The following is a 24,392-nucleotide window of genomic DNA, read 5'->3' on the forward strand; positions in this document are numbered from 1 at the left end:
ACTAGGTTGTTGTCACCTTAGTAAACAAAGAGTGGGACACGGCTGAGTTACGAAGCAAGTCAACATGGGTAAATATGTTAAATATTCGGGCCAATACGCAAATGCGATTAACAGCACATTAACTCAGAATACAACTCTCACACACATTCAGTTCAAAATCATGGGGCGTTTTCTGTCTTTGAATGTCTCCTCCCACACAGACAGAAAAGTCAGGAGCCCCGCAGCTTTTCCTCTTGAAAGGAAGCCCAACCACCTCTCTTTCTCTTTTCTAACTCTGTCTCCCATGGAGCTGATCAGCTCAGCTCTAGCCTTTAGCAAGACCCCCTTTCTGTGACTTGTTCTCCCTGTCGCCTCTAGCCTCCTGCCTCTGGGCAAAAGGAAATCTCTGCCCAGTCCAGCCTTGATCTCTATCATCCTACACCAGGTATTTCGGTTAGTGATGAAAGCGTTCCATAGCCAGCCATTGTCCTTGATGCATTATAACTTACTCAGAGACCTCATTAGGAATGGGTGGCTGGTTAGGACATGATCAATTATTTTTCTACATATTTCTCCTCCTACCTATCAGCCTACCTCTACTGATGTGGCTTACAGCTCAGTTATCAAAAAGTACACATTTCTTTTGAAGTGAAACAGCTAACTCCTCTGGGCCCTTCCAATTAATAGACCCCTTAAAGAGGGCACTGATGCTGCCCTCTGTGTGACATTGGGCAAGTTACATAAGATATTTGAACTTTAGTTTTATGCATATAAAATAAGTACCTACATCATTGGGTTGCTATGAAGTTGGGTTTCATGAGATAATAAACATGAACACTACTTAGCACCAGTACCCAGGATCAGGTAAGTTATCAGTAGGTTTTGAGAGGTAGCAGACCGTGGCAGAAAACAAATGACTCAGAGATAAAGGGACCTAGCTTCTCGTTCTGGTTCTACTGCCCAAGGCAGTATGATCTTAAGCAATGTAACTTTTCCAAACTTTGATTTTTCTCATCTGTAAAGTAAAAACAGTACTATTTCCCTCTCGGGCTGATTTGAAAGAGGATGGCACATGATATGAACTCAGTAAATGTCCATTGATTCATCTCTTCATTCAAATTATAATTCTGCTGGCAGAAACACAAAAGTCTTAGAACAGAGGCAATGGAGGCTGCTAAGATGGTAGCATAGATTAGTTCTTGGTGAATTTTCAATTTGAGAAGCAATCGTTATTAAAATTCACCCAGCTTGATTCTTCCTGAAGGGAAGAATTTCACTGTGCTGCCAGGGAGAAGAAAAGCTAATACAGCTACATGCTATGGACTTATTCTCATAATAGGCTTATTTTCATAGTCAGATAATTGTATATCAATTCATTTGGTATTTCTCAATTTAAGCTTATTTAGGAAGACTTGGTAACAAGGCAATGATTTGCAAAGCTGAACCCTAAGAGCTTAAGAGAGTGATAAAAGAATAAACTCATTAGAAGATTGAAGTAAGTAGACTTTTCTGTTGGTCAGCGCCATCTTCTCCAAAGAGGAGTAGCAGAAGCAAGCACTGACCTTATCTTAAGGATCCAGAGCAAACAAGCATGCTATAAGCACCTCTCATAGGTCTCCTGGAGCTGTGGACCCAGGAGGGCCCCTTTCTCCTTCCCATAGGTCCCCAACTTGCCCATGCAAACCTGTGCTAGGAGCATGTGAATACCTAACCAGGGGCAACAGCCCCACCTCTGGGAGACGTGACTTCCTTTTTGCAGTTTCAAACTCACTCTCCTGATGTTCTGCCTGCTTGCATTCCACATTGAGACTCCTAATCCTTGCACCTGCCTTCCCACACTGATTTTGATGCCTCCTGTGCATGGTGTCTGCAGCAGGACCTCAGCACTCATCCACAAACATGATTTGGCTTTCACCTTCCTGTCCTCATGCCAGGACCATGGGAAAAAGATACTCCTTTGTCCACTTGACCATTTCCACCTGGCCCCCCTGCCATGGAATGAGGACAGGACACACGCTCCAGTACCAGGGCCATGCCTGAGAGCGCGATTACACACTCTCCACCTGAGACTGAGGGGCGCACATGCCTCAGGGCTATGGTGATCCAGGGCCACTAGTTGCACATCAAGAGGCCTATTTTAACGCTTTCCCAATGGTCTTACCTCCTAGATGGGGTAGATTCACGTGACTCAAAATGAGAACAGTGCCTTTCTGGCCCCTATGCCTACTTTCACTTTGGCTACTACATCTCATTAGGGGCGTGACCAGGGCAGGAAAAGGGATGAAAGTCACTGGGCCAAGAATAGAGTCTTGCTCTGACATCTATCTTTAGTGCAATTCAAAGCCTTCCAGTGTGTGTGCTTGGTCCGGGTTTTTCTGGGTCTTGGAGTCAGATTCTCCCAAATCCAAACCCTTGTTTTATGGGAAATCTTTGGGAAAATCCCTATTTGGGCCCCATGACTTTTTCACAGGTATGTCAAGCTCATTGTGCCCATCCCTGAAAGGCCACGTGTCTCACTAAGGAAGATGAGTAACACCTGCATTTCCCCTGCTTAAAGCCCCTGTGTTTAGGAACTCTGCCTGCTCGTCTTTTTTGATATCTATGCCTCCACAGAGTATGGAAACCCCTGTCCCTTTGTACACAATTAAGGTAAAACTAAGTTATGACTAGATTTACCATGGATATATAATCACTGTCCTGGGAAAGGAATGAAAATAGTCACTCCCCTTCCCTTCCTAGAGCTGGACCTGGTGTTCTTGCAGGGACGCAGATGCAAGTAATCTTCCCCCATCCCACAGTCAAGGAGTCCGCAAGGCCCTTCTGGCTTCATGACCTTTTAGGCATCAGAAGATTCTCAGTCTTCAGCCAGAGGGCTAGAAGCAAGAAGGAAATAAGTGGACGTTAATGGCTGCTTGACTTGGAGGAAGGGTGTGAGAAACCTTTTGACTAATGTCCATCTCTTGGTGTCCAGAGCTTCCTGTCTCATGCAGAGTAGAAGTAACACGTGATTGAGTACAGAGGGGAGTAGCCTGCCTGACGTCAGCAGGCTCTGCCACCTTCCAGCTCTGAAGCCTTGGGCAAGTCCCTTCACCTCTTAAGTTCCATCTTCCTCGTCCCACAAATGGAAGTGAATGGACCTACTTCACTGCGTTGTTGTGAGGTAAAAGAAATACTACATGCAAAGCACATCATACAATAGCGTTCAGGGAATGGTACCTCTAACGACACAGGGTTTCCTCCCGCAGACATTGACTGGCCCCCTTTCAAGTCCCCTGTGAGTCCTCACATTCACCAACAACCTAAAGACAACCCTCAGACCTTTCTAAATGTGCACACTGGCCTCTTCAAGGACTTTAGTGTTTATTTACATGCTGAGGGTCTGATGGTAAGTGTCCAGAATTATAAGATGTTCTGAAATATTGGGACCGATTGGGCTTTAGTGTCAGAGTTAAACCCAAGTGGAAGCAGCAAAAGTCAGTCTGCAGGGAAAAAAAAGAATAAAGCAGTTATGCAAAGGGAAGAAGATGCATGAAACTGAAAGAAGGCAGTGAGGCGCTGGAGGCGGCTGGTGCCAACCCGGAGCAGATGGTTATATTTTAGGAATTTCGAGCCAGTTGTTAAAAAACTGGTAGCTTGAAATCAGTCACTGCGGGAGTATTTACACCATGGAAATTGGAAGAGGCTACAAATCAGGTTTGTCCCCACCCCCAATCTGGCTATTAGACATTTACGGCATACCACTGACAAATGAGTTCTAAAGCTTTCTAGTTCTCATCCATGTTGAGGCCCAGACGCATTATCATGAGAGACAGACCTTGGATTGTAAGAGAACCCTGACCTCCAAAAAAACAAATGCACATTTTTTATGCTAGCCCCAGTCAGCTACTTGTTACTTGGAACCAACTTCAAGAAATATGCAAAAATGTGTTTATATGCCTCTTCTGGGGGAGAAAGAGACTAGTTGTGAGATTCTCACAGAGATCAGTGGGTCACATAACAGACAAAGCTTGGCTTTTAGCATAAGCATCACTGAAAATGAATTATTAAAAAAACAGTATTGCCTAATGCTTGCATTCCCACAGCAAGCCTCTAAGAAACACAAATTATACTTTTATCCTAAAACAGTGCCTATTAAACTGTTATTGACATTCATTTACGTCTCTTTGAACTGAGGTTGGATTTGACATGCTGCTGGAAAGCACAAAGGATCAGAATCCACATGGGGCATCTGCTGTATTCACTGAATAATCAACCACAGGTCTAGCAGGTACCCGAAATAGACTGTAAAATGCAAATAGCCCACTCTCCCGCGAGCTGTCCAGAGTACAAGCAAAGCAGAGGAAGTAGTGGTCCTCGTACAGCAATACCTAGGGAAATACTGAGCTCAAATTCAGAGAACACAACCAACCAATTGAAGGTTTCCTCTAGAGCAGAGATTCTCAGCCTTTGATGAGCATCAGAATCACCTGGAAGGTGTGTTAACTACAGATTGCTGGCCCCACCCCTAGAGTTTCTGATTCAGCAGTTCTGGGGTGGGGACCCAGAATATACATTTCTAACAAGTTCCCAGGTGATGCCAGGGCTGCTGCTTCACCGACCACACTTTGAGAGCCGCTGCTGTAGAATCTTGCCACTCAAATGGTGCTTTGTGGATCCATGGCACCAACATCACCTGAGAGCTTCTTAGAAATTGATGTAGGAGGCTTTCTGGCTCATGGGTCACTTTTAGGATTCGGCTGGTATGAAATGGCCCCTGAGTATCCGACTGTGCTTGGCTGCATGGCTCATACCCTGTGTAAAGCTCTCAGCCTGCACTCATAAAGAGCAGCTCAAGGTGCAGACACCTGCAGCATGATCCTCTTCACATCCTTTTTTATTGCAATAGATGGACATGGCTAGCCAGAGGAGAAGTTAAAATTAAACGGCTAAGGTTAAACTCACCCTGTCATCTACTCCTGACATTTACAACTTTCCCAGACCTTGGTGACTATCACAACCCTGATTATGTGCTAAGGATATCTTCTCTGTCTACATCCCTCAGCCTTGTAGATGCACCTCCTTCTCGAAGCATTCCCAAATGCGTACGGTCCTTCATAACCTCTGAACATCCAGCAGTGTCTGCTGAGGGCTATACTCTGGAATTCTGTGCCATTCAAGTGGCTATAAATCTCAGAGTGCCTTGAGACACATCTCTCCTACCGTCATCTTAAATTGGTCTTAAAATCTTGCATTGCTCAATTTTCTGTCTTCTCCCTGTAACCAGACTAAAATGTCTTTGAAGCTTTTGAGCTTTTTCATGCGCCCAGAGTCTGGCACAAAGCAGAGAGTCAGTAAACCCCCGTTGCTTCATAGGTTGATAATCTTGAAAAGATACTTCAGAAGCTTTGAAGAAAGAAAAAAATATTCTCTTCTGTCATCTCCTAGAAATCAACTGTTAAAATGGTGATCTTTGCCAGTTCTATAAATCCTATACCACAAATAAAATGATAACTCAAAATGCAAAGGCATCAATGAGGCATAAAAGGGGCATAGATTTCATGGCTAACTTTTCATTTTCACAATTTCTGTTAAGCACAAAGGTAAAAATACTGGGACAGCTGTCAAAACACAAGTTCAAAACTTGCTGTTACTCTATCCCTTTCATTCTGTTAATCAAGAGAAAACTGGTTGTAAATAGGAGGCTTTTCCTCCTCTTCTCCAGGTCAGGGAACTTGATCATTCTGAGTTTATAAGAACCGTGAATAGTGAGGAAGGCATAGAGACATATGCTGCCAAAAGAGTATCGCTAACTGACCTATCCATCAGTTGGCAGAAGTTATGGCCACAGAGGTCTCTGTGTCGACGTGCAATTTCTCCCCACAAAACCTGGAAAATGTCAAAACCTCCATTCCTTTTTGCAGGATATTAGCTGTGGAAGTTTCTTTGGCGGTCATCCCATCTAGGCCTCACATTGGACAAACAAGGGAACTGTGGCCTGGAGAGGGGACGCAACTTGAGGTATCCACACTGAAAACCAAGGCCTCGGCTCCCAGCCTAATCTGCTTTCAACTATGTCACGTGTCTATTGCATTTCCCTATTTCAGAGAAAATAGCCATTTCAGAATGTTGTTTCGTTCCAGCCCACCCTCTACCTCAGTCATTCGTTCGAAACTCAGTCACTGATCATCCATTGTATGCCAGGCACACAGTTCCTGGTGCCTGTGACACAGCAGTGAACAAGCAGACACAGATCCCCATGCCATCGAGCTTACATGTCCGCTCCCTTCTGTTACATGGTGGCCAGAAGAGGAGGGAAAAGAAGAAAAGATGACTGAGACATGGAGGGGAAAGGAGGAAGTGACCTCCGTTCTTTTTTCCTGCATATTTCATCTATTTTTTATATATTCTTTTTCTTTTATATACTATTAGATATATTTCAAAAACCATAAAATTCACCCATTTAAGTACCAAACTTGGTACTCTTCAGTATATTCACAAAGTTGTGCAACTATTGCCACAATCTAAGTTTAGAACATTTTCAACACCCCAAAAAGAAGCCCTGAATCCATTAGGAATCATTCCTCAGTCCCTGACCCCAACCCCAGGCAACCACTAAACTACTTTTTGTCTCTATGGATTTGCCTATTCTGGATATTTCACATAAATGTAATCATACCATGTGTGGCCTTTTGTGTCTAGATTCTTTCACTCAGTACAATGTTTTCAAGATTCATCACGTTGTAGCATGTATCAGTACATGACTATTTTTTTAATTGCTAAATAATACTCCATTATAATCTATTCTTTTTCCATCACCTCAAAGTTTATATAAAAGAGATATGTCTTCTTTGGGAGGATTGTGTTACCAAATATGAGGTTTTGAGGGAGATAAATCCTGTCCCCGCCCCACATCTGTTCTGGCCAGTTGTTCCAAAGAATCACGTGCAGTACCTGACCAGATCCATCCCCAGTAAGGCTTCCGTCTCAGCGGCCGGTTCTCTGGCATTGACGGCTTCGTTGGCTATGCACACTCCATGCTCATTGGCTCCCATTTCTGCCCCCCAAAGCCAAGCAGGTCTGCTTATCACAATGGCATGGGTCCTGGGAACTTGGTCAATTGAAATGTAAGTGCACTAAAAAATAAGGACAGGAAAGAAAGGGTCATCATGTGTCAGGTACCACTTAGTTTTCAACTTTGTACTTACATTGAACCCATATATCGCTTAGAAATAGAACCAAAAAACAAAAGGCCTTGGGAACACCCAGACTTAAAAGACACCCCAAGTCTCAATGCAGCTCAAAGGCCTCCACAGTGAGTTTCAGCCTGACCCTCACTCAGTTTTCAGTCTCTCTGGTTCAAGCCAATCTGTCCTTACTGCTTACATCTATGGTGGTCATCTTGAACCGGGTATTCAGCCAATCTCTGCCCTGAATATTCCGTGTCCAGTCATTTCAATAGGCATGGATGGCTACCAACGTGTCAAACAAACATGGCTATTTATTCTCATTTGCAAGAACCCTCTTAGATCAGTGGTTTTCAAACTTTTTTAAAGTTATAGAGCCCTATCTATAAAAGAAACTTTACCTAGAAGCTTAACATAGAAAGCAGATAAAAGGGAAGATGCTTTGTCTGAAGAAGGGAGGTCACTAAGCCTCCTGCAATGATCCCTGGGGCTCCCTGGAACACAGTTGGACAACCTACCTGATTGCTCTAGTGGTAGAAAAGAGAAAATGATAATGATACTTGACATTTAACTAACGCAATAAATGCAAACTCTCTTATACATTGTGCTTCCCTGCCTGTCCCATCTGATTCTCACACTAAGTCCACGAGGTGGACACATATAGAATCGGTCCCAGAGTCCTAACTGCTGTCAGAACCAGTGTACTGACCACACCACTTGCCATTGTATGTCCTACCTTCTCTAGGCTGCTGGGGCTTTACCTGGAAAATGGGTGAGCTAATCAGGAGCAAACTATTTCTTTCAAAGTATGTTCAGCCTCAGAACCCTTCCTTTATACGAACTCTTTCATAGAAGCACGAAGACAATAAAACTGGTCAAAGTGTGTTGAAGCAAATGGAAGAATAGGCATGGGGCCAGGGTTAGGTAACTCAGCCCTCCCTGCTGGTTCTTCCTTTTCCCTCCCCACACCGGGCCCATGGGAGGGCTCCACTGGAGTCGCTGGAAAACCACTCATCTAGCTTATCCATAAGGGGCCTCCCGACTGACATTCCATCAGCCTACAGCACACTCTTTGTGTGGTACATGCGGTATGGAATTAGGGCTCTAAATTACACAGAGCTCTTTAGCTCTCAAGGGAGAATTTTATGAGCTGCAGCAGCCATTTACATTTTAAATTGGCCAGCTGAAAGCACTGAATCAACTGCAGTCTTAGATCTTTTTTTTGATTCAAGACCCAGTTATATTGACTGAATGCAATCCGGAAAGTTATTCCACATCGATTTCCCATAATCTCTAACCCTCAGGTAAGAGCTAAAATGCATGTAGCATGCACTCACTGGTCAGCTGACATCCGTATCTTCACAATCCATGTTAGGTATTGCTTTGCACGGGGATAATGTTATTTCACTTGATAAATATTTGTAAAGTGAAAGCTAATTAAATCCAAAGGTTGTCAAGAGACTCGAGTTTTTCACGGCAAATTGATAATAAAATATACTCTTGAAAAGTTTTCCCTATTCAGTTCCTAAAAGTTACTTACTTTAAAAAATGATTATTTTAGAGCAAAAACCCAGCCAAAGCAGTGAACAATTAAACTATGGTCCTCTGCGCTCTTCTAAAAGTAATTGAAGTTTATATCTTAAAATCGCACTCTTTCATGTAAAAAGTAGTCCAGGCATCGACCAACACTTTCCAAAACCTGTGTACCCAATGAGCTCCAGTGACAATTTCTGTCTTGAAAAGAATGAGGAAATAGGGAAGGAATCTCAGATTCTTAAGCATAGATTTATCATAAAGTTGGGTTTTTTTAAGGGAGGAAAAAAGTGAAAATAGGAAATGGGTTTATTAGTCCTCAAATTCATTTGTACACACTCATTTCCATTTCACCAATTATTTATAGAGTATCAACCGGAAAAAGGCATCTTATGCTAAGTGCTGCTGGCAGATAAATCAGTGAGGATGCCTAATCCCTGTCCTTTTTGTTGGGAAGGAAGGATAAGGCACACACACAAATTACTAGGACCACATGGCCAACTTAGCGTCACTGAGGCCTGTCTACTTAAGACGCACTGCATCTTGCCCATTCCTCCCACCTCGTACCTCTGCTCAACCCCATCCTGCTCTGGTTTTTCTTTTTCCCATTGCATTCCATTTATCCTCTTCCAAAATATTTTATAGTTGACTTATGTACTGCACGTACTGCTCTCTCCCCAACTAGAATGTAAGCTCCGTGAAGGCAAGGAGATATTTTTGTTGTTTAGTTCACTGATATATCCCAAGTCTGGTACACACTAGGCATCAATAAACCTTTCTTTGGAATGACTGACTGAATGAATGAATGAATGAATGAACAACAAAGGTCAGAGGGAGCATCACAGAGGTTCAGAGGGAAAGAGGGAACATCCTCAAGTGGCCAGAGGCTCTACGGCTTAAGTGGGTGACATTTGAGTTGATCTTGAAAAATGGGGCAGACATCAAAGTATTCCCAACAGAGGTGAAAGCCCGAGAACAGAGAGAGATGGGGATGTCGAAGGTATATTCACGGTCCAGGGAGGTCCCCGACTGTGCTACTTCGAAGAGCTACTGGGATGGCACTGAGTCACACAACTGCTAGAGCTTGGTAAGGACTGACTGAAGAAAACGTTGAAAGTTGAATCCAAAAGACCATATGGTCTTTGTGGGAGTTCAAAATATATGCAGCCAACTTGACACTTTTCAGGCCAAATTCAGAATGAGGAGGAAGGAAGGAGATCCCCAAGGAGGCAGATGGGCCAAATCAGCCGCTCCTAAGCACCAGGCTCTGAGGCACCAGATCCCCATCACGTGCTAAGTGGGGAGAGTGGTGATATGGGAGGCTGTGCACCCAAGCCCTAGTGACCTGTAACACATGCTCCTTACGGCATCTTTGCCATGGACCCCAGAAGCCTGGGCCTAACAAGGGTCTTTCTGTGGCTACAATTCACACATGCTCCATTGTGTTTGAAATCTGACTCATCACAGGCAGGTCTGGGGGGAGTGGGGAAGATGGACTGGTTATTTAAGGATCTAAATTACACAGAGCAAATGTCCCAAATAAGGATCATTTGTACATGATGTAATTAGCTAAATCACGTAAAGTCAGCTATCTGGAACATGAACTCCACAGGCAGTCATTTTTTTAAATAAAATTCACCAACCTTCACACAACTGCCACATTATTAACGTGGCAGAGAATAAGTGGGATTTGAGGAAGCAGAGAAGGTTTCAAAAAGAAAAACAATCCGAAAAGCACCGGAAATCTTCTTTCGGCATGGCAAAAACTATTCAGTTCCCCAAGTCAAAATTCCTAGCCAAATTTCCATTAGAAAAGAAAAAGGAGAAAAAAAATGTTCATCACTTAAAAGATCAATCTTTGCACGGATGATTCTGGCTTCAGCTCTGGTTATTAAGCTGTTAAAGTGGGCTGCAGAAAGAGATGAGCAAATTGTCTTGCTGCCCCCACAGCTACTCCCACTAAGCCTTGAATAAAACAAATCTGTCAGCTAGTGTGACTTCTGGGTGCCAAGGACACATAACAATTTAAGAATGCCCAGGGTGAGGAGCATGGCGGGGCCACTTCTAAATGTTGGCACCGCCTTGTGCTAACCCTGGAGGTTTTACAGGTATTGACAAGCTGAGCTTGCTCCTCTCTCAGGTAGCTCCTGGGGACAGAGGCCAGGTTGGAAGATGGAGAGAGGAACCTTGACAAGGCCCTAGAGACAAACACAAAAGACAATTCTCCTGCAGAGCAAGCCTTTGATTACTTTGCGTGATCGCGTCAAAAATGAAAGAGCAAAATCAGCTTCATGCTCTCGCCTACCCCTTGCACATTCCAGTACACACTATTTCTGGATATCACCCAGTGAAAGGGGGAATAGAGACACTCACACAATAGACGTTTCAATTCATGAAACGCAACCATTGTGCCTTTCCTACTGTACTCAGATGGCGAACACAACCCTGGCACCACCAGCGAAAACCACTGTGAAATGAGTTGATGAGTCAGGCAGGCTTCTGAGGGTGGGAGAAAAAGGGAGGGAAAATAGGATGCTTTAGAGAAATATGTTTAGTTTTAGAAAATTTCCAACTCTAAAGCAGCATCGCTAGTTATCACTGCGGTTTTTTTGTTTGTTTTTATCCCAGTGTCTTGCCTGCTACTTGTCTGGGTTTTTGAAAACGTGCCCTTAAGGCTCACAGGGGTCTAAATAAAGGCATAAGAAGATGTCAGCCATATTTTAGAAGGCTGCTTTTTCTTAAGATCCTTGAGGATGGGCAGTGCAAAGGGTTGAGGTCAGAAATAGGCTCAGGAAAGGAGACAGCATGGAGGGAAGTCCCCGCTAAGCCACTTTCCCACAGAGCGAGGGAAATCCTTCTGACTCCACCCAAGGTGGAGGACTCCTGCTCCTGGGGCTGAAGAGAAGAAAACAGAAAAACAGACAGGAAGAATGACACACAGTGGCCATGGAGCTTTGCTCAGCTCTCTTGGTTCCAGAATGACTTGTGTTTTCCGATGGTAAGAGATAATCTTCAGAATTAAAATTCAGACCACTCCCCCTCTGCCATACCCACACGTGCCCTACACACCACAATTTTACTAACAATGCTACCAGCTATCATTAATTGGTAATTTTCTATTCTTCTTGCAAATATTTCCATTGGTGAAGAAAAGGGAAATAATCTACCAAAACCCACCTCACAAAGGATGCTGACCCCATACAGAACTTCATATAGTGGAAAATAGAAGTAAATTAAAACTAACTTTCAAAAAAAGGAAACCATGAAGACTTCAAACCTTACGGAGGGGAAAGTGGAGATGAGATTTATTATACAGTAATAATGGACTCTTTCAGAAAATACTATGTGTCAAACCTGACTTGGCTATCAAGAATTCTGTCTCCACGAATAGTGGTATTTTCTTGGGCACCAAGTGTAAATAACGTAAACTTTAGTTGAAATCCGTTGTTCTTCTAGAGGAGGATTCTAACATTGGATCCATTTTCTCAAATAGAAGTTTCAACCCTATAAGAATAGACCTATACCCATCCACGGTCACACATAGACACGCACGCACACACATATGCACGCATGCACACACAGAACATCATAATCCAGGAAACTGTTCATCCGCTTCCTCAACACCCCCACCCACAGGGAAGAGTAGGGCTTGAGGTAAAGCTGAGATGGGCTCTGTGATGCACAGCGGTACGGTGTCCTCAGAGAGGACAGAGGGGCTCTCACAAATGAATACATATTTATCCATCCCACTCTGCAACCAAAAGAGTTGTTAAAAACGCAGAATCTACAAGAGAAAGACTAACAAATATGAAATAAAATGTTCCAATCTGCCAACTGTGCAGAACAAAAACGTGCAGCATAATTTGAGAAACTAAGGGACTCTGCTGGAGGGCCCTATTTCTTATTCTTCCAGTCTCAAGCAAAGCGAACTGACATATAGTAGATGATAGATGGACAGGCAGATTGATGGACAGACTGAGGGAGGGATGAAGGGTGAGTAAGTGGACACATTGGAAAGAAAGACTGCCTGGAAAGATGGACGAGCTATAAGCGTGGGTGGGTGGGTGGATGAGTAATCAGGATGACTTTTTGCACACGGTTATTCTCAGAAAATGAGTTCCTGGGACCTCAACACTCGAGTATGAGATTTCTAGGGAAACCACAGAATATGTATGTTTAAAATGTCATGAAATGGCTGAGGAATGTCATGAAATGGCTGAGGATTTTTATGAGAAGTTCTCACTCTTCACAGTTAAAAAGAATAATTTCTGGGGCCGGCCTGGTGGCTCAGCAGTTAAGTGTGCACATTCCACTTCAGCGGCCCGGGTTCGCCGGTTCAAATCCCAGGTGCGGACATGGCACCGCTTGGCAAGCCATGATCTGGTAGGCATCCCACATATAAAGTAGAGCAAGATGGGTATGGATGTTAGCTCAGGGCCAGGCTTCCTCAGCAAAAAGAGGAGGATTGGTGGCAGATGTTAGCTCAGGGCTAATCTTCCTAAAAATAAAATAAAATAAAATAATTTCTGTATGCTAATGAGTGCTTTTATGAAAGTTACCTGATAGTTATTGTGGCTCATAGGCCCAAATATGGAAAAGAACCGTCATTCTATACTTGGGACAAGACCAGAGGATGGAGACAGGTGTAGCTGTAAGGGAATTAAAGAGGTAAGAAGAAGTTTGAAAAGCAGATTCAGAAGCATGTAGTACAGACAGGAGTTTGAGAACCGAGACCTGGAGTCACAGAATCTCTCAATTCTTTTTAAAAATATCTCTCTGCACAATGTTCTCCTTAAAGTTTACAAAGTGTGTTCACACGTCAGCTCACATGTGCTTCACAAAAACCCCATAAGGCAGACACAGCAGGTGTTACGATCTCCATCTGGCACATGAGGAAACTGAGTCTCAAAGAGGCTCAAGGCCTAAGATGCAGTAAATGGAGAAGGCAGGACCAGAAACCAGGACCCTGCCTCCCAGGCCAGAACACACCCCCCTACTTTCAGCTGATTGTAAATTTCAATTGATGCATAATGGCAGAACATGCCTAAAGTATTACATGTTCATAGAAGAGTGGCAGGCTAGAGCAAGGAGGGGATATCAGTGCCAGGGCCTTGAAGGATGCATAGGAGTCTACTAAGTAGACGACAGGAGGAGAGAAGAAGGACATTCTCAGCAAAGGATAGAAAGAACAAAAACACAGAGAAATGTAAGCATGTTGTTTGTTCAAAAAATGGCGAGCAGCTCAGTGTAGCTGGGGCTTACAGTGTAAGCTGTGAGAGAGAAACTAAGAATGAGGCTAGAAAAGTAAGCAGAAGATTGTATAACCCTTATGGAGGTCAGTTATGACAAAACCTTTAACCTATAGCCCAGTGATCATGTATCTGGAAGTGGATCGAATGGCTATACCTGCACACGTACAGAATGACTTATGCCCAGTGTTCTTCACGGCTGTACTTTCTAGATTAGCCAGCAGTCCAAGAGTCCACCAATAGAAAACTGATTAAACAAATTACAGAATATCTCCACAAGGGACTATGAATAGCTGTAGAGAAAACGATACTTTCTATGTACAGATACAGAAAACTCTTTAGAAAATGTTATTACAAAAAAAGCAAACTGTAGACCTTTTCTGTAAGTTTGAAATTATATATTTAAAAAATCAAATTTCAGAATAGTGTATATAAAGTGCTACTTTCATGAAAAAAGGAAAAAGGCTAAGTATTCATATTTATTTGCATTTGTTTAAAACACTGAAAGGGTGTGCAAGATATTAATAGAAAGGGTTATGTAAGAAAGGAATCAGAGTAGACAGGAACAAGGGGAGAGTAAGAGTTCTCACCGTAAATCTTTGTAATCTTACTTTATCTTTGAACCGCATCAGTATATTACCTACCCAAAATGTAAAATTACATTAAAAGGTATCTTTACCCAAGTGAGTTGAAAATTTACATCCACAAAAAAGCCTATACACAAATGTTTACAGCAACTTAATTCATAATTGCCAAAAGTTGTATGCAACCAAGATGTCCTTCAAGAGGTGAATGGAAAAATGAGCTGTGGTACATCCAGATAATGGAATATTACCCAGTGCTTCAAAGCAATGAGCTGTTGAGCCCTGAAAAGACACAGACAAACCTTAAATGCATATTACTAAGTGAAAGAAGGCAGTCTGAAAAGGACACGTACTGTATGATTCCAACTATATGGCATTCTAGAAAAGGCAAAACTATGGAGACAGTGAAAGATCAGTGGTTGCCAGGAGGTGGAGGAAGGGATAGGTAAATAGGTGGAGCACAGAGGATTTTCAGGGCAGTAAAACTAAGCTGTATGACCCTGGAATTGTGGATATTTGTCCTGACACATTTGCTACAACCCACAGAATATACAAGACAAAGAGTGAACCCTAATGTAAACCGTGAACTTTAGTTGATACTGAAGTATCAACATTGGCTCATGAACTGTAACAAATGTTCCACACTAATGCAAAATGTTAATAATAAGGGAAACTGGCAGGCGGGGGGGGCCACTGGGGTGGTAAGGTGTTATATGGAAACTCTGTACTTTCTGTTCATTTCTCTGTAAACCTAAAACTGCTTTAAAAAAAATTAAGTCTATTAATTTGAAAAAAGAAAAGAAAGGAAAAACGAGCAGGGTGTCAGTGGGGAAGAGTTGTGAATGGCATACGGATCAGTCCAGACTCACATCCTATAAACACAATCAAACATTTTTAAACAAGGGAGTGACAGAGCTGAGTTCTGGGAAAAGAAAATTCTGGTGACTCTGCAGAAAGAAGAATTCAGGAGAAAGAGCCTCCCGCACCAATAAGCAGATTATAGCAGAAGGGAGATGGGGCAGTGGGGAGGAGATGGGGACACAGAAGAGGAAGCAACAGGACTCAGTGACAGCTGTCCCTGTGCATCCAGGGATGAGTGGGAAAACCAGGGTCAGTGTTTCCCTCTGGTTTCTAGATTAAACTACATGGCAGGCAATGATGCTATTAGAGCAAAAGGAACAAATGAGATGGGGAAAATGAATCTGGTTTTTGACCTGTGAGGTTATTTTGCCTGCAGAATATGGATGTGGAAATGTGCAGAGGCAGCTCAAAACACAGGTATGCAACTCAGAAAAGAGGTCAGGGCTGCCTGAGAGATTAATTCTGGTATGTCTCAGACTGCACGTATTTATGCAAGGGGATATAATTTAACCTACAGTGTATTTGAGTATTAATATATCATAGACAACTAGTGAAAGGAATCCAGTCTATTTCCTAAAATGATTGTAACCATGAGAGTAAAATATTGAGTTATTTAGCCTATCCCCCCCCAAAAGAAAACAAATTTTTCAAAAAGACTTATTGCAGACATATTTACAAATGGCTTTTGTGTGATGCTGTAGTTACTATGGCTACTCACAAATGACCCCAAAATTTAGTGGTGTAAACAACCATTTACTATGCTCATGAATTCGATGGGTCAGGAATTTGGGCAGGGCACAGCGGGGATGCTGTGTCTCCACTCCACAGTGTCTGGGGCCTGGAACCACTGACAGGCCATTCATTCACATGTCACTCACTCACTGGTTGTTAGCTGGGGGACCTTGATTCCCATCCATGTGGGCCCCGCCCCGTGGTCTCTATGTGGGCCGGTTTGGGCTCCTCCCAACATGGTGCCCGGCTTCTTACAGCTAAAGTCCGTAAAGAAAGAGAGACAAGTGGAAGCTGAAACCTTTTATGACCCAGCCCCACAGGTCACATAGCATCGCTTCCACAAAGCTCCAGTGGTCAGAGCCATCACAAGCCCTCACCAAGATTCATGGCAGGGGTGTAGGGAGTAAACCCCACCACTCTATGAAGGAGCGTCTGTCGCACGGAGGAGCGTAAGATGTGCATGGGCGATGGGATTTGGTGCTGCCATCTTTGGGAAATTAAACCTGCCCATGTGAAAATCAAAGTATTATTTCAGTTTATATGACTCTCTGGGAAAAAGGATAGAAACATTTAGGGAAGACGGACAGAGAAGGTCAGTCACAACTCCAACCAGCAAACTTCATCCATACCGAGTCTACTCTGTTCCAGGAACAGAGAGAAAGATTCAGATCCAAACAACATGAACATTCAAACATCAATGAACACCCATTTAAAACCTAGCATGCTCACCAGAGAAACTAGCACTCTTCTTTATACGTCTATATTCGTCTATACGAAAGGAAAGTCCTGCTGAAGTTTAGGGGCTTGGACCAAGTTAGTGGCACAACATGAGAGGCAAGTGGTTCTGGGGAAATTCCTGTGGGAGAGAGGCCGCCTCTGCCCCACCCACAGACAGCCCTTGCAAAGTCATGCTCAACTCTGCCTGTTCATTTCACTGCTCCTGTTAAATTCGTCTAACATAAGCAGCTCCTTGTGGAGTCCTGTTGCTCTTTGGTGCTGATTCATGCTTTTAAAGGATCGAAACAGATAAAGATTCAGATAAGGAAATGAAATACACACTGAAGAATATCCATTTAAAACCTAGCATGAGCACCAGAAAAATCAGTTTATTTTGTAAAGCATAGAACCCCGAAGAGTAGAGGTTATGTCAGTGAAGAGAGCTTGTTAATTTACCAGCCCTCAATTTCTTTCTCCAAATTCGTCATCCTTCAACAAACAGCTACCATTTAAACACACACACACACACACACAAATAAATATACCATAACCAAGAAGTTGATTCCATGAATGCAAAGAGGGTTCAATTATTATATGAATAGAAAGAAAAAATCAGGTGGTTATCTCCACAATCACTGAAAAGGCCTTTAACAAAATTTAACACCTATTTTTGAGGATTTTTTTTAAAGCGCTCAAAATAGGAATTGATGTATACTTTTTTTTTTTTAAAGATTTTTTAAAAAATTTTTTTCCTTTTTCTCCCCAAAGCCCCCCGGTACATAGTTGTGTATTCTTCGTTGTGGGTTCTTCTAGTTGTGGCATGTGGGACGCCGCCTCAGCGTGGTCTGATGAGCAGTGCCATGTCTGCGCCCAGGATTCGAACCAACGAATCACTGGGCCGCCTGCTGCGGAGTGCGTGAACTTAACCACTCGGCCACGGGGCCAGCCCCTGATGTATACTTTTTAACATGATAAAACTATAGAAATCTTAGCCCCAAAGCCTGCATCTTACTTAATGGGGGAGCACTAGAGGCTCCCTCACTCAGGCCAGGAGCAAAGGCAAGGACACCCACTATCTCCACTACTTTTAACAGTGAATCCAAGCTACAAGCCAATCAGATAAGAAAATCATTAGAGATGTAAGAACAATCAAACTATCTCTATTTGCAGGAGTTATAACAGTATACCTGGAAAACCCAAGAGAATCAATGATAAAAGCTGACACAACCAATAAAAAATCTAGTATATAGCAGAATGTAAAATTAACATAAAATAGCCACCGGGAAAGTTTGATAACACACTTTAGGAATATGGAGAAAGAGGCATTGTCATACATTGACCGTGGGAATGCAAAATGGTACACCAGCTTTGGAAGAAAATTGGACAATACCTAACAAAATTATATACTTATTTACCCTGTGACCCAGAAATCCCATTTCTAGGAGCCTATCCCAAAGAAATATTGACAAAAACAGGATTTTTTTTAAGCACTCAAAATAGGAATTGATGGATAATTTTTTAACCTGACAAAAATATATAAACCAGGACCAGATACTGTGACAGATGCATAAGGCTATTATTCACTGCAGCACTATGTATAATGGCAAAAGAGTGGAAAACAACCCAAATGTCCAGCAACATGGGACTGATTAAACTATGATACATCCATAGAAGGAATACTCTGCAGCTGTAAACGAGGAATGATGGATATCTATATACCAAATGAAGTGATCTCCAAGATATGGTTTTAGTGGAAAAAAGCAAAGTGAAGAAAAGTGTGTATGGCATGCTACCATTCATCTAAGAAAGGAGGAAAGGGATTGGGGTGAATATGCAAATGCATGTGTGTGTGTGTAGTTTATTACATATACACATAATTTTTTAAACGGAAGGATAAACCAAACTTCCAAAATATGGTTACCTATAGGAGAAAAAGGAAACTGAATAAGTAGGACAAAGATAGAAGTTAGACTTCTATGAATATATCTTACTTTGTAGATTTGACTTTGGAACCATGTAAATATTTTACTTAATTATAAAACAAGGGCCACAGCAAAGAACACGGAATTCTCCACGTGATCCTGTTTTTAAGGCTATGAATAAACCTGAATGGAAACAGGAATCAACAGAACAAATATGACAGTTCTGACCAGTGAATAGGCTTCCACGAAAGTTAAGATGGGCTGGGCAAAGCCAGAGGAAGAAAATAAATGCTACCTGAGAGACTGTAACACACGACTTACCTCAACCTTGCTCTCGGGGTCATGATCAGCAGCCGAGAAATACACAACCTCTTGTACTTCATCCCTGGGCCGAGCTGAATTTTTCCCAAATACCACCAGACCGTCCTTAGCACGTGGTGGGAAGGCCACAAAACAGTAACTTGGAGGAGCTACAGGCATCCTGAAAAGAGAGAGAACGGTAGAGACAGGATGGGAGCAGGCCTAACATAGACTATTCCAACAGTGAGTTCTTCCAACATATTTCACCAGCTAAAACAGTTTTAGTATTGAACTGTGTGCAGCAAGCTCATTAAGAGATCCCAGCTGGCAAAGCAAGGTGGGGTGCCTGGAGTAGAACCACAGAGCCGCTCCGACCAGATACTGTTTAGTACTCCGTGGGATTAAACGAGCTCAGATTTGCAACAAACTGCAGTGGCAGCCAAAAGTGCAATGACGTAGGAGAAAGGAAAGGAGGTTATTGTTCCAGGCAGAAAACACACACACACACACTGCAATCTGTCACAGTAATAGAAAATAAATAAATATACCTTGTCAGAGTGCCCTACAGACACACCTCCGCTCTAGAGATGTGTGGCTGCCACCTAATAGATTTGGTGGTGCTGATGGGGAAATAGGTCTAGAGATAAACTGAAAGATACTCCTCCTTTTTTATGCACTTTTAGTCCACCTCAATGACATAACACTCAAGCACCTCTTGGTTTTCCTCCCAACTCTCCAGCTGCTCCCGGGCTGCCTTGTTCTCCTCTACCTGAGCACTGAGCATCCTCACTGCTTGACCCTTCTTTCCCCATTTAATTCTCTTTTCTCTCTGGGAAAACTCATTCATGCCCATTGGTCACTTATGTGCCAATGACCTACACATTTAATTCCAGCTCAGTTTTCTCCTTGAGCCCCTGACCCAAAGACCCGACTGCCTACCCATTATCCAAAGCTGATTTCATCATCTTCTTCCCTAAACTAGGTTCCCTATCTCATTGGCCAGCTCCACTATCCACCCCACTGGAGCATCTGGAACTCAGGAACTATCCTTACCATCGGCTTCTCCATTACCTAACATACCACCAAATTCCACCTGTAGATTTGATCTCCAAATTTTGGGAACAATCTGCTTCTCTCCATCTCCACTATCACCACCCTGTACCAAGCTGCCGTCATCCCTAGCCTGGATCACGGCAGTAGCCTCCTAAGGATACTCCATGACCACTGTTATTCCCCCTCCAAAATATTCTCCACATTGCAGCCAAAGTGACGTTTTTAAAAGGAAGATTTGATCATGTCAATCATGTCCTCCCTGCTTAAAATCCTTCAGAGGTTTTGCATGGCTCTTGGAACAAAGACCAAAACCTGATCAAGCTTGTGCCCCCTCTCCAGCCTCATCTCATGCCACTCAGCCCTCCACTCTCTCAACTCCAGCACACAGTCCTTTTTCTAATTCCTCCAATACTCCCAGGGCCTTTGCACATGCTGTACCCGCTTTCCTGAGCACTCCTTTCTCTGTTCCCTACACCAACACCATTTGCCTAGTTAATTCTGCTCCTTCACAAACCAGTTCAAATGTCAGTCTAATTTCTGTCACTGTACCATATGCTCTCATAGAATCTTAACCTTTTCCTTTATAGTAACAATCACAATCTGAAATATTTGCATAATTATTTTATTACCAACAATCAATACTTAGTCTCCCTCCAAAGTCTAAGCAACATGAAGGCAGGGACCATGTCTCTTTTGCACACAACTATAAATGCAGCTCTACACAAAACCTTCTGCAGGGCACATTTTCAATAAACAACGAACAAGCGCTCTTTTCTTCTTTCTTAATACTCCCCCCAAACTGAAGCTGACTTTCTACAGCTCTTTCTCTGCACCATGCCTCTGCACCTAGATGTTCATGCTAGAATTTTGTTCCATTCATTTTTGTGCATATCTTTCAGGATCTGATTCAAAATCCCTTTCTTTCAGGAAGCCTTCTATAACGGACTCTGTCATTTTCTCAGCATCCATAAGCACTAATGCATCCAGTTTGTTCTAGGATAATGTGCATTTGTTGCTTGTAAATGTACTGCTTTAGCTGTTTCGAATAAAGCTCCCTGTGGGCAGGACCCATGCCACCAACAGTCACCCCTTTCTCAACTCCCTACTATAGGCACTCAAAGAACATTATCTATTGAACTAACTAGCATATTTATGTCATCAACTATACAATTAAATGTGTTTTATTTTATGAGTCCAAAATGTAAGTGAGAAGTAAAGCAATGTCCTCAGAAAAGCAACTGGGATTCAAAACTCAGCCCCACCACTTACTAGCTATGTGACCTTGAGCAAGTCACTTTACCTCTCTGAGCCTAGGTTTTCTCTTCTGCAATTGTTTTGCCTCAGCCCACAGGTTTACCATGAGTATCGAATGAAATGATTCTTGAGAACATATTTTGCAAACTGTAGAGGCTATAGGAGTATAAGATATTTTATTTGGGTTTTGACTGCTCAAATAGAGCAGCATCTCAAAATTTTTGTTAAGCAAGCCAATCAAAACCAACTCTCCTCACCCATAACTGGAGCAGTTATCAAATCGCAGGGTCAGCAACATTCTGTCTGTGTTTAGAAACATCTTTGTGAGGGACCATATTCCTATGTCTACATCGAGGCTACTTCAGGTTAGTCTGTACACGCACACCCTGGACTGTCAGAGGTCGTCCCCTCATTGCTTATTGCTTATGGCAGGCCCGTCCCCAGGGTACAGAGAAGTGGGGGAGCCCATAACTTTGAAAATAATTCCCTCTCAGCTCATGAAAATATCCCCCACTCCCTTTGTGAGAAAGAAAAGGCAGGACGATAAAGGGACTCCAGATCTTTCTCCCCTTAACCTTTCCCATTCTCACAAAAACTGCATTATCTTTAGACTCCAGGGGTAGAGAGAGAAAAACAAAGACTCTGTATGTGTAAGAAAGACCTAGAATAATTATAAGATAAAATGCCTTTATAGAGGGTTCTTAGAACTTGGGGGTGGGAAGAATTGATGGTGGGCCAAATAAAGTGAAACAGACCCAGAAGAAGATAAGATGGAGAAAGGACACATTCACCCATGTTTGTAAGCCTCTCATATGCAATATGACTTCCCTTCAGCCCCCGTTGGTGGGCCATTTCAAAAGTACTATTGTCTCATCTATGAGCGGAACTTTATTTGATCCTTAAAAATAGTGGGAATCCACTGGTCTTGAATTTTCAAGATGTATCTACAGAAAATAAATAAAACCCATAGGGTTTTTGACAAGCACCTATTCTTCAGCCAGGACGTCCGCTTGGCCAGCAGGTCATCTAGGTCACTGGACCATGACGAGGATGTAGGCAACAGAAGCCCAGGGGTTTGTGGGCCCAGGGAGGCTGGCTTTTCCACTGAATTTTGTGAATGATTGGGAATGCCAAAAGGGAGCAGAATTTATAAGTCTATTTTTTTTTAAATGCTGATGAACCAGCAAACTGTGCATCACAACCTTAGCAAACTAGCCAAGGCTAATTGTCCATATATTTTTCCTGGATCACCATTCTACATACTGACTAGCCTCGGAGATGACTTAGCTGGTTTCTTTTCTGCTCTCTAGATCAGTGCTGTCCAAAAGAACTTTTTACAATGATGGAAATGTTCTATCTCCATTGTCCAACCCAGTGGCCACTAGGCTTATGTAGTTATTTAAGTGTAATCAATATGATTAAGGAACTGAATTTTAATTTTATTAAAAACTTTAATCAATTTGAATTTAAATAGCCACACGTGAGTAGTAGGAATCCTATTGGACAGGGCAGCATCAAAACTTCCCAATAAACCAAGAAATGAAGATTTTCACATGAAGGCTTCCCATGATCCCAGAAGTACTTATTTGTGAAGTCCTCTACTTATTCTAATGACAAAATGTGCTATCAACCATATAAATTGAATTAGCAAAGAGGAGGCAGGACACTTTCGGAAGACTAAAGAAAACAAAGCTTAGGAAGCAGCTGTTGAACTCACCAGGCAGAGTTTAGGCAAACTCTTTTCCCCAGAAGCTAATGGTGCTCCCAGCCCTGGATAACAATTCCATTTCCCTTGATCTGAATCTCATATTCCTACTCTGAATACACCATGAAAGTGGCCCTCACTGCTGCCTGGAAATCCTCTGTGTACTTCTCTGGTCAATTTGTCTCTTTCTCCTCTAAATAAACTTTGATACCCTCACTTCTCTTCAAACCTCCAACCACCTCCTCTAAGCAGATATCTCTCCTCCTACTCCACGAAGGACAGATGGACGGGGAGGGAGATGGCGACGATTTTAGTGTCTATCCCATAATAGATAGTAAACCCACTGAAGACTTTTAAGCCAGGTTTTCCGTAGGAAATAGAGTCAGTGAACATAGACAACTTCTGAAAGAAGTTGGCTGTGATAGGGAAGAGACAACACAGTAGGTGGAGATGAAGAGATCGATAAGGAATTCCATTTCTATGCATCTACCCAAAGGAAATGATCAGGAATACGAACAAGATTTATGCACAGAAGTGTTCATCACAGTGGTATTTATACAGGTGAAAGACAAACTGAAACTTAATTGTCCAGCATCAGAGAAATGGTTAAAAAGTTTATGTTACATCTATATGGTGGAATACTATAAAACCATTAAAAATGTCTGTGAAGAGTTCTTAAGTGCATAGAGAAATGGTTTGAGGGATTCCAAAATAAATTATCTTAATTATGTAAAAAATATGCATATAAAAAACTAGAAGGAAATGTGCCCAAAATATTAACAGTGTGCATTTAACCGCTGCACCACTGGGCTGCCCTGAATTTTATTTTAAAGAAAAAAATTGGGGGGCTGGCCCGGTGGCGTAGCAGTTAAGCTTGCACTCTCCACTTCGGTGGCCTGGGGTTCACCAGTTGGGATCCCAGGTGTGGACCTACCCACAGCTTACCAAGCCATGCTGTGGCAGGCATCCCATATATAAAGTGGAGGAAGATGGGCACGGATTTTAGCTCAGGGCCAGTCTTCCTCAGCAAAAGAGGAGGATTGGCAGCAGACGTTAGCTCAGGGCTAATCATCCTCAAAAAAAAAAAAAAAATTGGCTCTACTTCTACATCCTGACACATCTAAAATTTCAAAACTGGCAAATTCTTATATGAGTTATAGCTAGGACGAAATTTTTTATTCAGCATTATTATAGCTCTTCTCTGATACTTTCTTGTCCTTTTTGTTACAGCCTGCCCAATTCAGAGTTATTCAGGGAGGACATGAATGTTCATTACTATTATTTACACAAAAAGTAAACCAGCCTCCTACAGTTGTCCCCTTAACAGGAAAAGAAAAATT

General features: G+C 42.5%; 1 protein-coding gene across 2 annotated transcripts in view; it reads right to left on the reverse strand.

Annotated features, from left to right (window-relative positions):
- Nucleotides 1–24,392, reverse strand: part of SCRN1 (secernin 1) — a 61,605-nt gene that overhangs the window by 20,981 nt on the left and 16,232 nt on the right. For both annotated transcript variants that reach the window (XM_001499446.6, XM_023639449.2), the window contains 2 exons: nt 19,062–19,221; nt 6,910–7,091 (listed from right to left, as the gene is read on the reverse strand). In XM_001499446.6, coding sequence (XP_001499496.2) covers nt 6,910–7,091; nt 19,062–19,220 — 341 coding nt within the window. In that variant the 5' untranslated portion in view covers nt 19,221. The remainder of the gene's footprint in view (nt 1–6,909; nt 7,092–19,061; nt 19,222–24,392) is intronic.

This window comes from Equus caballus, chromosome 4 (assembly GCF_041296265.1).
Source record: "Equus caballus isolate H_3958 breed thoroughbred chromosome 4, TB-T2T, whole genome shotgun sequence".
In the NCBI taxonomy this organism is placed as follows: Eukaryota; Metazoa; Chordata; class Mammalia; order Perissodactyla; family Equidae; genus Equus; species Equus caballus.